Source organism: Oncorhynchus nerka, linkage group LG6 (genome assembly GCF_034236695.1).
Source record: "Oncorhynchus nerka isolate Pitt River linkage group LG6, Oner_Uvic_2.0, whole genome shotgun sequence".
Classification (NCBI taxonomy): domain Eukaryota; kingdom Metazoa; phylum Chordata; class Actinopteri; order Salmoniformes; family Salmonidae; genus Oncorhynchus; species Oncorhynchus nerka.
In genome coordinates this window covers 9,864,922-9,887,421 of record NC_088401.1, presented here as the reverse complement: position 1 = coordinate 9,887,421, position 22,500 = coordinate 9,864,922, and the positions used below count along the sequence as shown (strand labels likewise).

The window sequence follows — 22,500 nt, the reverse complement described above, 5'->3', positions numbered from 1 at the left end:
TCACCCTAACACAGTTCAATATGAGTTATTCACTCTGATTCACCCAGTCATCCTAACACACAGTTCAATATGAGTTATTCACTCTGATTCACCCAGTCATCCTAACACATATGATCTATATCACATATGATCTATATGAATACAATGACACTGCTGTCCATTTCAAGCATCTTGATCCATCCTCCTTCATGGAGACTAACACGTTGTCCACATTTCTATCTTTCTTTCTCTCTCTCTGTTCTTTATTCTCTCATTCTTGTAGTTATTGATTGGATGATCACACTGTTGATTGGCTGATCACACTGCTGATTGGCTGATCACACTGTTGATTGGCTGATCACACTGTTGATTGGCTGATCACACTGTTGATTGGCTGATCACACTGTTGATTGGCTGATCACACTGTTGATTGGCTGATCACACTGTTGATTGGCTGATCACACTGTTGATTGGATGATCACACTGCTGATTGGCTGATCACACTGCTGATTGGCTGATCACACTGTTCATTGGCTGATCACACTGTTGAATGGCTGATCACACTGTTGATTGGCTGATCACACTGCTGAATGGCTGATCATACTGTTGATTGGCTGATCACACTGCTGATTGGCTGATCACATTGTTCATTGGCTGATCACACTGCTGATTGGCTGATCACATTGTTCATTGGCTGATCACACTGCTGAATGGCTGATCACACTGTTCATTGGCTGATCACACTGTTGATTGGCTGATCACACTGTTGAATGGCTGATCACACTGTTGATTGGCTGATCACACTGCTGATTGGCTGATCACACATCACACTGTTGATTGGCTGTTCACACTGCTGATTGGCTGATCACACTGCTGATTGGCTGATCACACTGTTGAATGGCTGATCACACTGTTGATTGGCTGATCACACTGCTGAATGGCTGATCACACTGCTGATTGGCTGATCACACATCACACTGTTCATTGGCTGACCACACTGTTGAATGGCTGATCACACTGTTCATTGGCTGACCACACATGACACTGTTCATTGGCTGACCACACATCACACTGTTGATTGGCTGTTCACATTGTTGAATGGCTGATCACACTGCTGATTGGCTGATCACACTGTTGAATGGCTGATCACACTGCTGATTGGCTGATCACACTGCTGATTGGCTGTTCACATTGTTGAATGGCTGATCACACTGCTGATTGGCTGATCACACTGTTGATTGGCTGATCACACTGCTGATTGGCTGATCACACTGCTGAATGGCTGATCACACTGCTGATTGGCTGATCACACTGTTGAATGGCTGATCACACTGTTGATTGGCTGATCACACTGTTGAATGGCTGATCACACTGTTGATTGGCTGTTCACATTGTTGAATGGCTGATCACACTGCTGATTGGCTGATCACACTGTTGATTGGCTGTTCACATTGTTGAATGGCTGATCACACTGCTGATTGGCTGATCACACTGTTGATTGGCTGATCACACTGCTGATTGGCTGATCACACTGTTGATTGGCTGATCACATCATATTCTTTAAAACCATGCATCAAAATGACCTTCTTCTTCGCTTGTTGAATTGCCTCTTTTATTCATCTTATCCCTCATGCCGCCCATCCCGTTGGTCATTGATCCGGTGATTGTAGCTCGGTATGAAGGAAGTCACGCTGGTGTCCTCCCTCTCTTCACAGGTGGCTGGTGTTGGGGAGAAAGGCGAGAAGGGCGAACCCGCTGTGATTGAACCTGTAAGACCCAAAAACACAACACAGCTGCTTTTTTAAGGGAATGTGTGTAGAGAAAACACATTGTGTCATACAGGAAGTTGAAAGAAACTGTTTGGTTATAAATGAATGTTTTCTTCCGTATAGAGACAGGATGCAGTGGGGTGGATGGTATTTCTCTTTTAATTGTGACGTAACACGATGTAAAACACTGCTGTGTTTCATTCTCGCTGTCCCATTTCTTCAATCCTGTCGTCTGTCCATCACGTTTAGGGCATGCTAATTGAAGGCACTCCTGGACCTGCAGGCCCAGCTGTGAGTAACACATATCTATTCATCCTGAGGCCATGTGTGTGTCCAGAGATGGCACCCTATTCCCTTTGTAGTGCACTAGTTTTAACCAGTAGCCATAGGGCTCTGGTGAAAACTAGTGCACTAAATCTCTACTCAAACTTAAATGACACTTAAATTGAGTGTCTTACTGTACGTGACTTAGTGACTTAGTCTCAGTCTACAGGGCTTTATCTCAAGTCAGGATTGAGGCCTATGTAACAACATGGCTGTGCCTCAGTTTGATTGGGTTGTGTTTCTGTAGGGTCTCCCGGGCCCCTTGGGTCTACATGGACCCCCTGGTGTTGCTGGAGATCCGGGTGACAGGGTGAGTCTCTCTTCCTGTGTACCTGCCGTTCTCTGTCGTTCTCTCTCTCTCTCTCTCTCTCTCTCTCTGTTCTTCCCTGTCGTTCTCTCTCTCTCTCTCTCGCTCTCTCTCTCTCTCTCTCTCTCTCTCTCTCTCTCTCTCTCTCTCTCTCTCTCTCTCTCTCTCTCTCTCTCTGTCGTTCTCTCTGTTGTTCTCTGTTGTTCTCTCTCTCTCTGTCATTCTCTCTCTGTTGTTCTCTGTTGTTCTCTGTTGTTCTCTGTTCTCTGTTCTCTGTTGTTCTCTCTCTCGTCTCTCGTTCTCTCTGTTCTCTCTCTCTCTTGTTCTCTGTTGCTCTCTTCTCTCTCTCTGTCGTCTCTCTGTCGTTCTCTCTGTTCTCTGTTGTTCTCTCTCTCTGTCGTTCTCTGTCGTTCTCTGTTGTTCTCTGTTGTTCTCTCTCTCTCTCTCTCTCTCTCTCTCTCTCTCTCTCTCTCTCTCTCTCTCTCTCTCTCTCTCTGTCTGTCGTTCTCTCTCTGTTGTTCTCTGTTGTTCTCTCTCTCGCTCTCTGTCGTTCTCTCTCTCTCTCTCTGTTGTTCTCTGTCGTTCTCTCTCTCAATTCAATTCAATTCAAGGGCTTTATTGGCATGGGAAACGTGTCAAAATTGCCAAAGCAAGTGAGGTAGATAATATACAAAAGTTAAATAAACAATACAAAATAACAGTAAACATTACACATACAGAGGTTTCAAAACAATAAAGACATTACAAATGTCATATTATATATATATACAGTGTTGTAACAATGTACAAATGGTTAAAGTACACAAGGGAAAATAAATAAAAATAAATATGGGTTGTATTTACAATGGTGTTTGTTTTTCACTGGTTGCCCTTTTCTTGTGGCAACTGGTCACAAATCTTGCTGCTGTGATGGCACACTGTGGAATTTCACCCAGTAGATACAGGAGTTTATCAAAATTGGATTTGTTTTCTAAATCTTTGTGGATCTGTGTAATCTGAGGGAAATATGTGTCTCTAATATGGTGTTAAGGGAATTTTGTATCTATAATGACTAATTATGTATACATTTCAATCAGGATGTACTAATCAGAATACTATTATGCTACTGTACATGTACATGTACATGTATGAATTTTCTCTCTTGATCCCAGTATTGAATATAATGTAGTGAATGTGGTCAAGAGTTTAAAATTAATGAACTATATCTCCAGACTGTCTAGAATGCTTATCTACACTGACTGACCTTGGCTCTAGGCGAGGAGGGAAGGCTTGAGAACTATAGAGCCTTTCTACCAGTGTCAAGAAGAGACGGAGCATTTAGAAAACGCTGACGTCATTTTCAGTTTATAACCTGTGGTAAAATGTGTATGTACTAAGTACTCTCTTGAATAAAGGCTGTTACTTGACTTTTAAGACCGGGCTCTGTCCATTCCTATAAAATAAGGGTCTTGCAAATTCTTATGAATTGACAGTGTTTAATTTTAATTGGGAATTAAAACAGAGGAATTAAATTCCTTCAACATATGGTCATACATTGGGCAGGAGGTTAGGAAGTGCAGCTCAGTTTCCACCTCATTTTGTGGGCAGTGTGCACACAGCCTGTCTTCTCTTGAGAGCCATGTCTGCCTACGGCGGCCTTTCTCAATAGCAAGGCTATGCTCACAACGTTTTCTGATCAAGACGAAATCCTGCAACAATATAATTTTAATGGATAAATGTCAATAGAAAAACTATGAAAGCAGATGAAAATGGAGTGTTTGCTGCCCTTCCAGCTGTAGAGTTTGTTAAGCAGGTGACTCACTGAGTGAGAAGACGTTAGCCAGCCTGCATAGAAAACGTTTTCCTCATAGCAACACATGTTTTATTTAATTTCCTTGTCAGGTTTTTTTCCTCAGATGGAAGGATGAAATAAATATTATAATATATAAATATAGTATAAATTAACTTATTAATATAGCGTTCAGAACGCATCAACAGGCATCACAAGCATATGCAAATTACCTAAAAGTTCAGCTTTTGTTATTGTGACAGTGAAAATGTGTTGTTCTTGACCCCGTTTCTTACTGGTAATGTACAAGTGTGAATCCCTGGGCTAAAATCTCTCTTATCCCTGGGCTAAAATCTCTCTTATCCCTGGGCTAAAATCTCTCTTATCCCTGGGCTAAAATCTCTCTTATCCCTGGGCTAAAATCTCTCTTATCCCTGGGCTAAAATCTAACTTATCCCCTAAGGTTCAGTGTGAACGTTCCTATAGCCCAGGGTCAGTGTGAACGTTCCTATAGCCCAGGTGCAGTATGAACGTTCCTATAGCCCAGGTGCAGTGTGAACGTTCCTATAGCCCAGGTGCAGTGTGAATGTTCCTATAGCCCAGGTGCAATGTGAATGTTCCTATAGCCCAGGGTCAGTGTGAACGTTCCTATAGCCCAGGTGCAGTATGAACGTTCCTATAGCCCAGGTGCAGTATGAACGTTCCTATAGCCCAGGTACAGTGTGAACGTTCCTATAGCCCAGGTGCAGTATGAACGTTCCTATAGCCCAGGTGCAGTATGAACGTTCCTATAGCCCAGGTGCAGTATGAACGTTCCTATAGCCCAGGTACAGTGTGAACGTTCCTATAGCCCAGGGTCAGTGTGAACGTTCCTATAGCCCAGTGTGAACTGTGGTACAGTTGTTAAGATATTCCAGTACAGTCACCTGGTAGTGAGGTTATTCTCCCGTCCTCTCTTTTCCTCTCCTCTCCTCTCCTCTCCTCTCCTCTCCTCTCCTCTCATCTCCTCTCCTATCCTCTCCTTTATTTTCCTCTCCTGTCCTCTCTTTTTCTCTCCTGTCCTCTCTTTTTCTCTCCTGTCCTCTCTTTTTCTCTCCTCTCCTCTCCTGTCCTCTCTTTTTCTCTCCTGTCCTCTCCTGTCCTCTCTTTTCCTCTCCTGTCCTCTCTTTTCCTCTCCTGTCCTCTCCTGTCCTCTCCTGTTCTCTCTTTTCCTCTCCTGTCCTCTCTTTTCCTCTCCTGTACTCTCCTGTCCTCTCCTGTCCTCTCCCTTGATGTCCTCTCCTGTCCTCTATTTTCCTCTCCTGTCCTGTCCTCTCCTGTCCTCTCCTGTCCTCTCCTGTCCTCTCTTTTCCTCTCCTGTCCTCTCCTTTCCTCTCCTTTACTCTCCTGTCCTCTCCTGTCCTCTCCTCTCCTCTCCACTCCTCTCCTCTCCTTTATTTTCTTCTCCTCTCCTTTATTTTCCTCTCCTGTCCTCTCCTGTCCTCTCCTTTCCTCTCCTGTCCTCTCCTCTCCTCTCCACTCCTCTCCTCTCCTTTATTTTCTTCTCCTCTCCTTTATTTTCTTCTCCTGTCCTCTCTTTTCCTCTCCTGTCCTCTCCTTTCCTCTCCTGTCCTCTCCCTTCCTCTCCTCTCCTGTCCTCACCACTCCTCTCCTCTCCTCTCCTCTCCTCTCCTGTCTTCTATTTTCCTCTCCTGTCCTTTCCTGTCTTCTATTTTCTTCTCCTGTCCTGTATTTTCCTCTCCTGTCCTCTGTTTTCCTCCCCTGTCCTCTCCTGTTCTCTATTTTCCTCTCCTGTCCTTTCTTGTCTTCTATTTCCTCTCATGTCCTCTCTTTTCCTCTCCTGTCCTCTCCTGTCCTCTCCTGTCCTGTCCTCTCTTTTCCTCTCCTGTCCTCTCTTATCCTCTCCTGTCCTGTCCTGTCCTTTTCTCTCCTGTCCTCTCCTGTACTCTCCTGTCTTCTCCTGTCCTGTCCTCTCCTGTCCTCTCCTGTCCTCTCCTTTCCTCTCATTTCCTCTCCTCTCCTCCCTTGTCCTCTCCTGTCCTCTCCTGTCCTGTCCTCTCCTGTCCTCTCCTGTCCTCTCATGTCCTCTCCTGTCCTGTCCTCTCCCTTCCTGTCCTCTTCTGTCCTCTATTTTCCTCTCCTGTCCTCTCCTCTCCTGTTCTCTCTTTTCCTCTCCTGTCCTCTCCTGTCCTCTCCTGTCCTCTCCTGTACTCTTCTGTCCTCTCCTGTCCTGTCCTCTCCCTTCCTGTCCTCTCCTGTCCTCTATTTTCCTCTCCTCTCCTCTCTTGTCCTCTCCTGTCATGCCCTCTCCTGTCCTCTCCTCTCTTGTCCTCTCCTGTCATGCCCTCTCCTGTCCTCTCCTGTCCTCTATTTTCCTCTCCTGCCCTCTCCTCTCCTGTCCTCTCCTGTCCTCTCCTCTCCTGTCCGCTCCTGTCCTCTCCTGTCCTCTATTTTCCCCTCCTCTCCTCTCCTGTCCTCTCCTGTCATGTCCTCTCCTGTCCTCTCCTGTCCTCTCCTGTACTCTCCTCTCCTGTCCTCTCCTGTCCTGTCCTCTCCTGTCCTCTCCTTCCTTCCTCTCCTGTCATGCCCTCTCCTGTCCTCTCCTCTCCTGTACTCTCCTCTCCTCTCCTGTCCTTTCCTCTCATGTCCTCTCCTCTCCTGTCCTCTCCTCTCATGTCCTCTCCTGCTGGTGTTATAATGGATGGAAGACAATTATGATAATAAGGATGTTCTTATTTACCCATTGAATGGTGTGTGTGTGTGTGTGTGTGTGTGTGTGTGTGTGTGTATATATGTATATGTGTGTGTGTGTATGTATATATCTCTCTGTCTCTCCCTCTCTCTCTCTATCTCTCTCTCTTTTTCTCTCCTGTCCTCTCCTGTACTCTCCTGTCCTCTCCTGTCCTCTATTATCCTCTCCTGTCCTCTCCTCTCCTGTTCTCTCTTTTCCTCTCCTGTCCTCTGCTGTCCTCTCTTTTCCTCTCCTGTCCTCTCCTGTCCTCTCCTGTCCTCTCTTTTCCTCTCCTGTCCTCTCTTTTCCTCTCCTGTCCTCTCCTGTCCTGTCCTCTCTTTTCCTCTCCTGTCCCCTCTTATCCTCTCCTGTCCTCTCCTGTCCTTTTCTCTCCTGTCCTCTCCTGTACTCTCCTGTCTTCTCCTGTCCTCTCCTCTCCTGTCCTCTCCTGTCCTCTATTTTCCTCTCCTTTCCTCTCCTCTCCTGTCCTCTCCTGTCCTTTTCTCTCCTGTCCTCTCCTGTACTCTCCTGTCTTCTCCTGTCCTCTCCTCTCCTGTCCTCTCCTGTCCTCTATTTTCCTCTCCTTTCCTCTCCTCTCTTCTCTTTTCCTCTCCTGTCCTCTCCTTTCCTCTCCTGTCCTCTCCTTTCCTCTCCTGTCCTCTCCTGTACTCTCCTGTCCTCTCATGTACTCTCCTTTCCTCTCCTGTCCTGTCCTCTCCTGTCCTCTCCCTTCCTGTCCTCTCCTGTCCTCTATTTTCCTCTCCTGTCCTCTCCTCTCCTGTTCTCTCTTTTCCTCTCCTGTCCTCTCCTGTCCTCTCCTGTCCTCTCGTCCCCTCTCCTCTCCTCTCCTCTCGTCCCCTCCCCTCTCCTCTCCTCTCCTCTCCTCTCCTCTCCTTTATTTTCTTCTCCTGTCCTGTATTTTCCTCTCCTGTCCTCTATTTTCCTCTCCTGTCCTCTCCTGTCCTCTATTTTCCTCTCCTGTCCTTTCCTGTCCTCTATTTTCCTCTCCTGTCCTTTCTTGTCTTCTATTTTCCTCTCCTGTCCTCTCCTGTCTTCTATTTTCCTCTCCTGTCCTCTCCTGTCCTCTATTTTCCTCTCCTGTCCTTTCTTGTCTTCTATTTTCCTCTCCTGTCCTCTCTTTTCCTCTCCCGTCCTCTCTTTTCCTGTCCTGTCCTCTCTTTTCCTCTCCTGTCCTCTATTATCCTCTCCTGTCCTCTCCTGTCCTCTCCTCTCCTGTCCTCTCCTCTCCTCCCTTGTCCTCTCCTGTCCTGTCCTCTCCTGTCCTATCTTTTCCTCTCCTGTCCTCTCCTGTCATGTCCTCTCCTGTCCTCTCCTGTCCTCTCCTCTCCTGTCCTCTCCTCTCCTGTCCTCTCTTGTCATGCCCTCTCCTGTCTCTCCTGTCCTCTATTTTCCTCTCCTGCCCTCTCCTGTCCTCTCCTGTCCTCTCCGCTCCTGTCCTCTCCTGTCCTCTATTTTCCCCTCCTCTCCTCTCCTGTCCTCTCCTCTCCTGTCCTCTCCTGTCCTGTCATGTCCTCTCCTGTCCTCTCCTCTCATGTCCTCTCCTGTACTCTCCTCTCCTCTCCTCTCGTCCCCTCTCCTCTCCTCTCGTCCCCTCTCCTCTCGTCTCCTCTCCTCTCCTCTCCCTCTCCTCTCCTCTCCTCTCCTCCCTCTCCTCTCCTTTATTTTCTTCTCCTGTCCTCTCTTTTCCTCTCCTGTCCTCTCTTTTCCTCTCCTGTCCTCTCCTGTCCTCTATTTTCCCCTCCTCTCCTGTCCTCTCCTGTCCTCTATTTTCCCCTCCTCTCCTGTCCTCTCCTGTCATGTCCTCTCCTGTCCTCTCCTCTCTCCTGTCCTCTCCTGTCCTCTCTTTTCCTCTCCTGTCCTCTCCTTTCCTCTCCTCCCCTGTCCTCTCCTTTCCTCTCCTGTCCTCTCCTGTACTCTCCTGTCCTCTCCTGTACTCTCCTGTCCTCTCCTGTCCTGTCCTCTACTGTCCTCTCCCTTCCTGTCCTCTCCTGTCCTCTATTTTCCTCTCCTGTCCTCTCCTCTCCTGTTCTCTCTTTTCCTCTCCTGTCCTCTCCTGTCCTCTCTATTCCTCTCCTTTCCTCTCCTGTCCTCTCCTGTCCTCTCCTTCCTTCCTCTCCTGTCATGTCCTCTCCTGTCCTCTCCTGTCCTCTCCTCTCCTGTCCTCTCTTGTCATGCCCTCTCCTGTCTCTCCTGTCCTCTATTTTCCTCTCCTGCCCTCTCCTCTCCTGTCCTCTCCGCTCCTGTCCTCTCCTGTCCTCTATTTTCCCCTCCTCTCCTCTCCTCTCTCTCCTCTCCTGTCCTCTCCTGTCATGTCCTCTCCTGTCCTCTCCTCTCCTGTCCTCTCCTGTACTCTCTTCTCCTGTCCTCTCCTGTCCTGTCCTCTCCTGTCTTGTCCTCTCCTGTCCTCTCCTTCCTTTCCTCTCCTGTCATGTCCTCTCCTGTCCTCTCCTGTCATGTCCTCTCCTGTCCTCTCCTCTCCTGTCCTCTCCTGTACTCTCCTCTCCTGTCCTCTCCTGTCCTGTCCTCTCCTGTCTTGTCCTCTCCTGTCCTCTCCTTCCTTTCCTCTCCTGTCATGCCCTCTCCTGTCCTCTCCTCTCCTGTCCTGTCCTGTCCTCTCCTCTCCTGTCCTCTCCTCTCCTGTCCTCTCCTCTCCTGTCCTCTCCTGTACTCTCCTCTCCTGTCCTCTCCTGTCCTGTCCTCTCCTGTCTTGTCCTCTCCTGTCCTCTCCTTCCTTTCCTCTCCTGTCATGCCCTCTCCTGTCCTCTCCTCTCCTGTTCCTCTCCTGTCTCCTCTCCCTCTCTCACTCGCTCTGGACACGTTCTAACATGGAATCTTTCCTCTTGTCTTGTTGACTTCGTTTCCCAGGGTCCCGCAGGGTGGGCTGGTCTTGCAGGAGCCGACGGTTTGCCAGGTCCGCCTGGTACCATGCTGGTGCTGCCAGTAAGTACCAGACCAGGAATATTGGGAATTTACATCCAATCCAACAACCACTATTATCTACCACTATTTAAATGTATTGGTAAATCCATTTTCTAACAACTGCTGATGTAAAAAGGGCTTTAAACATTAATTGATTGATCATCTTGCTTGATCCATATATTTGATTGATATTTAGATGTTCATTGTGCACAGCATGATTGTGATTTTTCTTTTGTAACGACTGTGTGTCTCTGTGTGTCTCTGTGTTCCTCTGTGTGTCTCTTTGTGTCTCTGTGTTCCTCTGTGTGTCTCTTTGTTCCTCTTTGTGTCTCTGTGTGTCTCTGTGTTCCTCTGTGTGTCTCTGTGTGTGTCTCTGTGTTCCTCTGTGTGTCTCTGTGTTCCTCTGTGTTCCTCTGTGTGTCTCTGTGTGTCTCTGTGTGTCTCTGTGTGTCTCTGTGTCTCTGTGCTCCTCTGTGTGTCTCTGTGTTCCTCTGTGTTCATCTGTGTGTCTCTGTGTTCCTCTGTGTTCCTCTGTGTGTCTCTGTGTGTCTCTGTGTTCCTCTGTGTTCCTCTGTGTGTCTCTGTGTGTCTCTGTGTTCCTCTGTGTTCCTCTGTGTGTCTCTGTGTCTCTGTGCTCCTCTGTGTGTCTCTGTGTTCCTCTGTGTGTCTCTGTGTTCCTCTGTGTTCCTCTGTGTTTCTCTGTGTGTCTCTGTGTGTCTCTGTGTTCCTCTGTGTGTCTCTGTGTGTCTCCGTGTTCCTCTGTGTGTCTCCGTGTGTGTCTGTGTGTGTCTCTGTGTGTGTCTCCGTGTGTGTCTGTGTGTCTCTGTGTGTCTTTGCGTGTTTCTCTGTGTTCCTCTGTGTTCCTCTGTGTGTCTCTGTGTTCCTCTGTGTGTCTGTGTGTTTCTGTGTGTCTGTGTGTGTGTCGGTGTGTGTGTCTGTGTGTCTCTGTGTGTGGCTCTGTGTTCCTCTGTGTTCCTCTGTGTGTCTCTGTGTGTCTCCGTGTGTGTCTCTGTGTGTCTCCGTGTGTGTCTCTGTGTGTCTCTGTGTGTCTCTGTGTCTCTGTGTCTCTGTGTGTCTCTGTGTGTCTCTGTGTCACCGTGTGTGTCTGTGTGTGTGTCTCTGTGTGTCTCTGCGTGTTTCTCTGTGTGAAAGTTCCGTTTCGGAGGGGATGGAGAGAAGGGTCCTGTGGTGTCTGCTCAAGAGGCCCAAGCACAGGCTATTCTCTCCCAGGCCAGAGTGAGTACGTTGCGACCACACCAGGGCTGTAGCAGGCTGAAGAGGGCCAAACACCAGAGCTGTAGCAGGCCGAAGAGGGCCAAACACCAGGGCTGTAGCAGGCCGAAGAGGGCCAAACACCAGAGCTGTAGCAGGGTTCAGTGTAACCTCTGGGCATATCTCCCTTTTATTTATTAAGAAGAGAAAGCCATTGGCGTTTCAGCCTTCTAGCCCTTCGTTAGTATATCCTTTCACACAGCTGTAGTTTAGGGGAAGATGTGTGCAAGTGTGTGTGTGTGTGTGTGGGGGGGGGGGGGGGGTATTACAACATTACAGGCCTTTTAGGTGGGATGCAGGGTGATGGGAGGGGATGTAGTGGGGCTGAGAGGTTCAGCTCGGCCTTGTACAACACTAAAAGGAGAGGCCCTGAGATATGTGCTGAACAGGCTACAGACAGAAACACAGCCTGATTGGGACACATACAGGAGGCAACAGGCAGTTAAAACACACTACATGGGGTTAATGACCCACAGGTGAGCCAGCACAGCAGATGAACAGGTGTCTGAGGAAAGACAGAGAGAAGAAAACGATTAGGTGAATGAGTGTAGGCCACTGCGTCGTAATGTTTCACAAGCCCATGACATCACAGAAAAAGTAAGAGAAAACTGTCTGAGGTATGAGAGAGTGTCTGAGGTATGAGAGAGTGTCTGAGGTATGAGAGAGTGTCTGAGGTATGAGAGAGTGTCTGAGGTATGAGTGAGAGTCTGAGGTATGAGAGAGTGTCAGGTATGAGTGAGAGTCTGAGTGAGGAATAGGATGATAGGGTGTGAGGTGTGACGTCGTGTCTGAGGTATGAGTTAGTGTCTGAGGTATGAGTTAGTGTCTGAGGTATGAGGTAGTGTCAGGTATGAGTGAGAGTCTGAGTGAGGAATAGGATGATAGGGTCTGAGGTATGAGTTAGTGTCTGAGGTATGAGTTAGTGTCTGAGGTATGAGTTAGTGTCTGAGGTATTAGTGTCTGAGGTATGAGTTAGTGTCTGAGGTATGAGTTAGTGTCTGAGGTATGAGTTAGTGTCTGAGGTATGAGTTAGTGTCTGAGGTATGAGTTAGTGTCTGAGGTATGATGTAGTGTCTGAGGTATGATGTAGTGTCTGATGTTTGAGGTAGTGTCTGAGGTATGAGGTAGTGTCTGAGTGAGGAATAGGATGGTAGGGTGTGTGGTACTGGGACATATGGAGGGTGTTCATCTGTCTCCTTCTGACTGGTGATTTGTCATCCCTTCCCTCCCTCCCCTCCATCCTCCTCCCCCCCTCCATCCCCTCCATCTTCCCTCCCTCCCCTCCATCCTCCTCCATCCCCTTTCATCTACCCCACAGCTCGCCATGAGAGGTCCCTCAGGTCCAATGGGTCTCACAGGGAGATCTGGTCCAGTGGTGAGTTTTAGTCGCCCCCCCCCTGATAACACACACAGACAGACACATCCCTCTTACCAAGTCTCCCCGTGGAAGGTGAATACAGGTCATTGACTGCCCTGTCAGAAACCTACAATGTATGGTGTCACAATTCACCCTGGCCTTTTACCCTTCTTCCTATGAGATAGCTTCCTACGTATAACCATCCTGAGGTATACAGCTATAACAGTGCCTTCAGCCTAGAGTTTTCCATGGATGAGGCTGAGTAGAGATGAAAAACCAACACAATTAGAGGCTCGAAGCTTCTTTTTTCAATTCTATTGCATTCATTTTTTTGTTTGTATTTATTTGATACCACCCTGCATCCCAAAGTTGGCTTACCTCGGAAGCTAAGCAGAGTTGGTCCAGGTCGGTCCCTGGATGGGGGACAAGATGCTGCTGGAAGTGGTGCTGAAGGTCCAGTAGGGAGCACCCCTCCCTCTGGTCTAAGGAGATCCCCATTGCCCCCGGGCAGTGAAGGGGACATTGCCTTGCGTAGGGTGCCGTCTTTTGATTAGGACGTTAAACAAGCGTCCTGACCCTCTGTGGTCACTAAAGATCCCATGGCACTTATCGTAAGAGTAAGGGTGTTAACCCTGGAGTCCTGCCTAAATCTGGCCCTCATACCGTCATGGCCACCTAATCCTTCCCCTCGTTCCTAATAGGCCAATATAACTCCTGACCTCTCCACCTGATAGCTGGCGTGTGGTGAGCGTTCTACCACAAAATGGTTGCCATGCCTCACCAAGGAGGATGCTGCTGATTGGTGGTGGATGGAGGGGAGTTTCTCCATTACTGTGTAAAGCTCTTTGAGGACCTCAGTTGGTAGAACAGCGCTATACAAAATCCAGTATCATTATATTGTGTTTTCCCTTTTAAAACCAATAGTTCTTGACTTGTGAGACAAAGTGGAGCCCATTTTATGATTTTAAAACTAGTGTCTGTATTGTTAAATCACTAGTAGTGTCTGTATTGCTAAATCACTAATAGTGTCTATTGTTAAATCACTAGTAGTGTCTATTGTTAAATCACTAGTAGTGTCTATTGTTAAATCACTAATAGTGTATATTGTTAAATCACTAGTAGTGTCTATTGTTAAATCACTAGTTGTGTCTATTGTTAAATCACTAATAGTGTCTATTGTTAAATCACTAGTAGTGTCTATTGTTAAATCACTAATAGTGTCTATTGTTAAATCACTAGTTGTGTCTATTGTTAAATCACTAATAGTGTATATTGTTAAATCACTAATAGTGTCTATTGTTAAATCACTAATAGTGTCTGTTGTTAAATCACTAATAGTGTCTGTATTGATAAATCACTAGTAGTGTCTAGATTAGATGCTCTAAAATGTCTATCCAGCCCTGCAATTGAACCCCACAATTTTAGACTTAAGTTTGTTTTCTCACTACAATATACAGTATGATCATGATACGTTAATATATACAGTTTGTCATGTTTAACTGATGAAAATATCCATGGTTGAGTGCATACTAATTGGTTAGCTTGCCAACCGGAGCACATGCAAAGTCAATGGGACAAACTGGATGAATTAGCTACCTAGCTAGCCAGGTAGATCGTTTTTTGTATGTTTAACTAGCAGACCCAGCTAGATTAAAACCATTCACTTTGTTCTACTTTATGATTCTGAAGTTAGCAGTTTGCTAAATCTATTTGTCTTTATGTCTGTAATGCCACACCTAACACCTCTTTATTGTGGCAGTCAACTGGCAATAACAAGCTACAGGAGATGAGTAAATCAATGGGGAAATTACGTTTTAAATGAATCTACACTACCAGTCAAATAGTTTTTCTTAATTTTTTACTATTTTCTCCATTGTAGAATAATAATGAAGACATCAAACTATGAAATGACACATATGGAATCATGTAGTAAACAAAAAGTGTTCAAAGTAGCCACCCTTTGCCTTGATGACAATTTTGCACACTCTTAGCATTCTCTCAACCAGCTTCATAAGGAATGCTTTTCCACCAGTCTTGAAGGAGTTCCCACTGGCTGAGTGGTGTTCTGTTCCAGCCAATAGGACATCTCTCTGGCTGAGGGGTGTTCTGTTCCAGCCAATAGGACACCTCTCTGGCTGAGGGGTGTTCTGTTCCAGCCAATAGGACATCTCTCTGGCTGAGGGGTGTTCTGTTCCAGCCAATAGGACATCTCTCTGGCTGAATGTTGTTCTGTTCCAGCCAATAGGACTCCTCTCTGGCTGAGTGGTGTTATGATCCAGCCAATAGGACACCTCTCTGGCTGAGTGGTGTTATAATCCAGCCAATAGGACACCTCTCTGGCTGAGTGGTGTTATGATCCAACCAATAGGACACCTCTCTGGCTGAATGGTGTTCTGTTCCAGCCAATAGGACTCCTCTCTGGCTGAGGGGTGATGATCGAGCCAATAGGACTAACAAGGTTTGTGTCCATGCTTCTCATTGGTCCATCTTTGTCTCAGGGTGTTCCTGGTTCTTCTGGACTTAAAGGTGATGCCGGAGACCCTGGTCCTCAGGTGAGAGGTTCAACACATAGCTGGAGACTACTGAACCCACTCATAATCATACTGCACTTAACATAGACAGTTACTGTTCCTATATCTCACTACAGTTACCTGTATCTAACTACAGTTACCTATACCTAACTACAGTTACCTATACCTAACTACAGTTACCTATACATCACTACAGTTACCTATACATCACTACAGTTACCTATACCTCACTACAGTTACCTATACCTCACTACAGTTACCTATACCTCACTACAGTTACCTATACCTCACTACAGTTACCTGTATCTAACTACAGTTAACTATACCTCACTACAGTTACCTATACCTCACTACAGTTACCTATACCTCACTACAGTTACCTATACCTCACTACAGTTACCCGTAACTACAGTTACCTATACATCACTACAGTTACCTATACCTCACTACAGTTACCTATACCTCACTACAGTTACCTATACCTCACTACAGTTACCTGTATCTAACTACAGTTAACTATACCTCACTACAGTTACCTATACCTCACTACAGTTACCTATACATCACTACAGTTACCTATACCTAACTACAGTTACCTATACCTCACTACAGTTACCTATACCTCACTACAGTTACCTATACCTCACTACAGTTACCTATACCTCACTACAGTTACCTATACCTCACTACAGTTACCTATACCTCACTACAGTTCACTATACCTCACTACAGTTACCTACTACAGTTACCTATACTACAGTTACCTATACCTCACTACAGTTACCTATACCTCACTACAGTTACCTATACCTCACTACAGTTACCTATACCTCACTACAGTTACCTCATACCTCACTACAGTTACCTACAGTACTCACTACAGTTACCTATACCTCACTACAGTTACCTATACCTCACTACAGTTACCTATACCTCACTACAGTTACCTATACATCACTACAGTTACCTATACCTCACTACAGTTACCTATACCTCACTACAGTTACCTATACCTCACTACAGTTACCTATACCTCACTACAGTTACCTATACATCACTACAGTTACCTATACCTCACTACAGTTACCTATACCTCACTACAGTTACCTATACCTCACTACAGTTACCTATACCTCACTACAGTTACCTGTAACTACAGTTACCTATACCTCACTACAGTTACCTATACCTCACTACAGTTACCTATACCTCACTACAGTTACCTGTAACTACAGTTACCTATACCTCACTACAGTTACCTATACCTCACTACAGTTACCTATACCTCACTACAGTTACCTGTAACTACAGTTACCTATACCTCACTACAGTTACCTATACTTTACTACAGTTACCTATACCTCACTACAGTTACCTATACCTCACTACAGTTACCTATTCCTCACTACAGTTACCTGTAACTACAGTTACCTATACCTCACTACAGTTACCTATACCTCACTACAGTTACCTATTCCTCACTACAGTTACAGTTACCTATACCTCACTACAGTTACCTATACCTCACTACAGTTACCTATACCTCACTACAGTTACCTATACATCACTACAGTTACCTATACAGTTACCTATACCTCACTACAGTTACCTATACATCACTACAGTTACCTATACAGTTACCTATACCTCACTACAGTTACCTATACCTCACTACAGTTACCTATACCTAACTACAGTTACCTATACCTCACTACAGTTACCTATACCTCACTACAGTTACCTATACCTCACTACAGTTACCTATATCTAACTACAGTTACCTATACCTCACTACAGTTACCTATACATCACTACAGTTACCTATACATCACTACAGTTACCTATACATCACTACAGTTACCTATACCTCACTACAGTTACCTATATCTAACTACAGTTACCTATACCTCACTACAGTTACCTATACCTAACTACAGTTACCTATACATCACTACAGTTACCTATACATCACTACAGTTACCTATACATCACTACAGTTACCTATACCTCACTACAGTCACCTGTAACTACAGTTACCTATATCTAACTACAGTTACCTATACATCACTACAGTTACCTATACCTAACTACAGTTACCTATACCTCACTACAGTTACCTATACATCACTACAGTTACCTATACCTCACTACAGTTACCTGTAACTACAGTTACCTATACATCACTACAGTTACCTATACCTCACTACAGTTACCTATACCTCACTACAGTTACCTATACATCACTACAGTTACCTATACCTCACTACAGTTACCTATACCTCACTACAGTTACCTATACCTCACTACAGTTACCTATACCTCACTACAGTTACCTGTAACTACAGTTACCTATACCTCACTACAGTTACCTATACCTCACTACAGTTACCTATACCTCACTACAGTTACCTATACATCACTACAGTTACCTATACATCACTACAGTTACCTATACCTCACTACAGTTACCTATACCTCACTACAGTTACCTATACATCACTACAGTTACCTATACCTCACTACAGTTACCTATACATCACTACAGTTACCTATACCTCACTACAGTTACCTATACCTCACTACAGTTACCTATACCTCACTACAGTTACCTATACCTCACTACAATTACCTATACCTAACTACAGTTACCTATACCCACTACAGTTACCTATACATCACTACAGTTACCTATACCTCACTACAGTTACCTATACATCACTACAGTTACACCTATATTTAATGAATAGTTATTCAGTGAATGTTCCCTAGCTGACTATAATCTGGCCATCATGTCCTGCACAGGGCTCCAGGGGAGTCCAAGGGTCTGCGGGACAAATAGGCAAATCTGGTAAGAGGGTAAGTGGACCGAGTGAACTCTGCCTCCTCCGGTGGGTGGTGTGTGTGTGTGTGAGAGTGTAGTGTGTGGTGTGTGTGTAGTGTGTGGTGTGTAGTGTGTAGTGTATGTGCTGTGTGTGTGTGTGTGTGTGTGTAGTGTGTGTGTGTGTGTGTGTGTGTGTAGTGTGTGTGTGTAGTGTGGGTGTGTAGTGTGGGTGTGTAGTGGGTGTGTAGTGTGGGTGTGTAGTGTGGGTGTGCTGTGCGTGTGTGTGTAGTGTGGGTGTGTAGTGTGGGTGTGTAGTGTGGGTGCAGTGTACGATCTGGTTTATCATTAACAAACAATTCCCTGAATGTTGTAAAATCCAGTTAAAAATCGTACAACCTGGCAGTAGATGACATAATTGGCTGTAATTGCATTTCCAGGTAGATGCCATTGCCTGATTGTTCTTGAGGATTCCATGTTTAACCTCTCGCTCTCTCTCTCTCTCTCTCTCTGCCCCTCTCTGCCTCTCTCTCTCTCTCTCTCTCTCTCTCTGCCTCTCTCTCTCTCTCTCTGCCTCTCTCTGCCTCTCTCTGCCTCTCTCTCTCTCTCTCTCTCTCTCTCTGCCTCTCTCTCTCTCTCTCTCTCTGCCTCTCTCTGCCTCTCGCTCTCTCTCTCTCTCTCTCTCTCTCTCTCTCTCTCTCTCTCTCTCAGGGTCGTGGTGGAGCCGTTGGCGCCCGAGGAATGCCTGGAGAGTCGGGGTCTAAGGTACATGATGTCTCTGACCACTAGTCACTGTCTCTGTCTGTTACGTGTAACGGTTCTGTGTAACGGTTCTGTGTTGGTCACTACCACTGTGTTGTAAACGTATACATGATGTCTCTGTCTATTACGTGTGACTGTTCTGTGTTGGTCACTACCAACGTATACACGATGATGTCTGTGTAGCCTGGGGACTCGGTGGTCATTGTCACATTGTGTTTCTCTACAGGGAGACGGAGGCTTCGATGGCCTGCCCGGCCTACCTGGTGCCAAGGGACACAGGGTGAGCAACAGTAACGTATCAAGCACCTGCATGTGTACCGCTCCCTAAATGAGAAGGCCATAGACTGTTCTGAAATGAATGGTTGAGATCCTTTATCCTTCAAGGAAATGACCGGTGAAGCAAACAGGAAACGCCATGTGACCGACCGGCTCGATTCGGTCGTATGTAGAAAAAAAATGAAAATGTACGTGGGATAAAAGTAGAGATTCAGAGCTAGAAAATGATATATCATACACTACAGTTGAGGAACAATGTGAAAGTAATTGTGCTTTGAACGTTGATACACTTGTAAACCCACTTTAGAGAAAATGGCCCTTGAATGTTTTGGTAAACCTACTGGAGATCTCCTCGTTGTCTACACCCATTCAGCATAGTTCACACCTTCTTAATTAAGCCTTAGCCACACCCATCTATTTAAGTATTCACATGTGAGGCCATGTACAGTACTAAACAACCAAAGATTTCAAGACTAAAGGCTGATTTATACTACGGTGGGTTTGGTAAATTCAGTCTGGAGTGCCAGAGTGTGCTCAGAGTGTGCTCTGGGGGTTGGTAAACTCAGAGCGTTGTCAGATTGTCTGTTTGTAAATGACACCGGCCATATTCAACGGGTGTTTATTGACACCGGCCATATTCAACGGGTGTTTATTGACACCGGCCATATTCAACGGGTGTTTATTGACACCGGCCATATTCAACGGGTGTTTATTGACACCGGCCATATTCAACGGGTGTTTATTGACACGGGGTGTTTTTATTGACACCGGCCATATTCAACGGGTGTTTATTGACACCGGCCATATTCAACGGGTGTTTATTGACACCGGCCATATTCAACGGGTGTTTATTGACACCGGCCATATTCAATGGGTGTTTATTAACACCGGCCATATTCAACGGGTGTTTATTGACACCGGCCATATTCAACGGGTGTTTATTGACACCGGCCATATTCAACGGGTGTTTATTGACACGGCCATATTCTTGGTGTTTATTGACACCGGCCATATTCAACGGGTGTTTATTGACACCGGCCATATTCAACGGGTGTTTATTGACACCGGCCATATTCAACGGGTGTTTATTGCCATATTCAATGGGTGTTTATTGACACCGGCCATATTCAACGGGTGTTTATTGACACCGGCCATATTCAACGGGTGTTTATTGACACGGCCATATTCAACGGGTGTTTATTGACACGGCCATATTCAACGGGTGTTTATTGACACCGGCCATATTCAACGGGTGTTTATTGACACCGGCCATATTCAACGGGTGTTTATTGACACCGGCCATATTCAACGGGTGTTTATTTACACCGGCCATATTCAACGGGTGTTTATTGACACCGGCCATATTCAACGGGTGTTTATTGACACCGGCCATATTCAACGGGTGTTTATTGACACCGGCCATATTCAACGGGTGTTTATTGACACCGGCCATATTCAACGGGTGTTTATTGTCAGTAAGTTCATCGGTTATTCTGCACTCTGACACAGTCAGACTAGAGTGCTCTGGAATCGAAGTAGATGGCCAGAGTGAATTTATCAGCTACGTCTATTGACAGTTGTCGCTGTGACATCATGAACATTCTATTGAAATGATTACTTGCATACTTGCATTGGGGCGGCAGTGTAGCCTAGTGGTTAGAGCATTGGACTAGTAACCGTAAAGGTTGCAAGTTCAAATCCCCGAGCTGACAAGGTACAAAATCTGTCGTTCTGCCCCTGAACAGGCAGTTAACCCACTGTTCCTAGGCTGTCATTGAAAATAAGAATTTGTTCTTAACTGACTTGCCTAGTAAAATAAAGGTAAAAAAATAAATAAATAGATAGTGGAGTCTTTTGTTTAGACATGTAGCTAGCTAGCTAAACAATTAACCATAACCCCAACTCATAATGTTACTATCCTGCATGAATCTGCAGGTGGCTAACCAACCAGGTTTAATGTTAGCTAGCTAGCAATGCTCTGAAATACAAATAATATTACTACATTGATCATACACGTAACGTTGCCTAGCCAGCCAGCCAGCTAACGTTAGCTAGATAACTAACATTACGCTTTAGCTTGAAATGAAAATGACTTTCTGACAACATTAGAAACATGTAATATTTGAAAATGTAGCTAGTTAGACTCTCTTACCCATATATACATGGATGGATGCTTCCCCCTCTCTGTCACGGATGCCATGGTTGCCCTTAGTTTGAAGATGTAATGCGGAGACAGGTATTTATTACAATAACCTTCTGTGTGTTCTCTTTTCGACTCCCTCTGCATATTTGCAATCAAACGGCAGAATTGTCTCAGTCTCCTGAGCTATCATTCTCTAATAACACTCATTTCAAAACTTGGTCCTCCAGAAAGTGGAGAGCAACACTTTTGCAGTTCTACTACGTGATATCTTTCAAAAAAAGCTGTGTTAGAAAGGATTACCTACTGACCAGCTCATGTTATAGACCCATGTGTAATACAGACCTATTCCAACTCATCTCTCGACATGTCCAGTCCACTCATAATCTCAAGCAATCATGGCAGACCGATTCCAACTCATCTCTCATCATGTCCAGTCCACTCATAATTTCAAGCAATCATGGCAGCCTGATTCCAACTCATCTCTCAGCATGTCCAGTCCACTCATTTTCGCAACCAATCATGGCTAACGGGAAGGTTGCTGACTTTTTCCATGGATAAACCAACTAGGCTCCTAATTTAAGAATAGTATTCATATTTACAGATTGCATACCAGTTTGTAATTAAAGAACATAAAAGTTCACATGTCCCAGAAGGCAAAAACAAATAGTTTATGTTTAAACATCTCTCCTGTGAAGTGTGACAGTTTCCTGAAACGAGTCACAAATTCTCAATCTCTACAAAACAATGACCTCCAGTTTTGAAATGAAGGGTCAACCCCCTAGCCTCTAATGGTGAAAGAGAGAGAATATGAGTCCTAATCATGCCTGCAATAGGTTCCCAAAACACTGGTATTTTCTGTCTAATACTCTCACTCATTCCAGAGGATCTGAAGTTAATTACAGGCAGATTTAATGAGGCAGGTGATCCATACTGGAGAAATCTATCCTGTTGAACAATAGACTAGTGTTGGTCTGAGAAACAGGACTTGGAAGTGTATAGGCTTATGGGTGAAATACTGTTGGCCCCGTTTGATAAGACCAAATTGGCTAAAAACAAAATGCCACAACTTTTAGGGTTGGGGGGGGGGGGGGGGGTTAAAATGTCTGACACTTTTGGCTACATAAGCTTGTTGTTCTGATTAATCTCGTGATTTTCTTTGGGTGCAACATTATACAATCACCTAAGTCTTTAATTCTGAAATGAAATGCGGAGCTAATATTATTGTAAAAACTCATTTGAATGGCTTTGAAGTGGTAATCTAAAAAATAAATGAGCAAGTCATTTTTTTGTTCAGATTTACAGTTGGACCAATAGTGTGGCCAAATTGATCCTCTGATAACAATCTCTTCCACAGAGTTGTCACCAGACTTGTAGCCAAGCAACATGTTGAAAAGCATGATCATGATACAAGCTCCAGTCCCAGTCTTTTTCTGTGCCATCTGCTCTAAACACCCTCAGAAGAGACACACCAGACCCTGTCAGGCTAAATTAGGAGCTTAGGCTGCAGAGAGAGAGAAGGGCAG

At 45.3% G+C, this 22,500-nt stretch overlaps 1 protein-coding gene across 1 annotated transcript in view; it reads left to right on the top strand.

Moving 5' to 3' along the window:
- The window catches only part of LOC115131014 (collagen alpha-1(XI) chain-like), a 256,495-nt gene that overhangs the window by 94,920 nt on the left and 139,075 nt on the right, over window positions 1-22,500 (top strand). Inside the window, exons 8-17 of the mRNA XM_065019254.1 lie at window positions 1,695-1,748; window positions 1,998-2,039; window positions 2,320-2,382; window positions 9,765-9,839; window positions 10,971-11,054; window positions 12,409-12,465; window positions 14,946-14,999; window positions 17,781-17,834; window positions 18,508-18,561; window positions 18,785-18,838. Coding sequence (XP_064875326.1) covers window positions 1,695-1,748; window positions 1,998-2,039; window positions 2,320-2,382; window positions 9,765-9,839; window positions 10,971-11,054; window positions 12,409-12,465; window positions 14,946-14,999; window positions 17,781-17,834; window positions 18,508-18,561; window positions 18,785-18,838 — 591 coding nt within the window. The remainder of the gene's footprint in view (window positions 1-1,694; window positions 1,749-1,997; window positions 2,040-2,319; window positions 2,383-9,764; window positions 9,840-10,970; window positions 11,055-12,408; window positions 12,466-14,945; window positions 15,000-17,780; window positions 17,835-18,507; window positions 18,562-18,784; window positions 18,839-22,500) is intronic.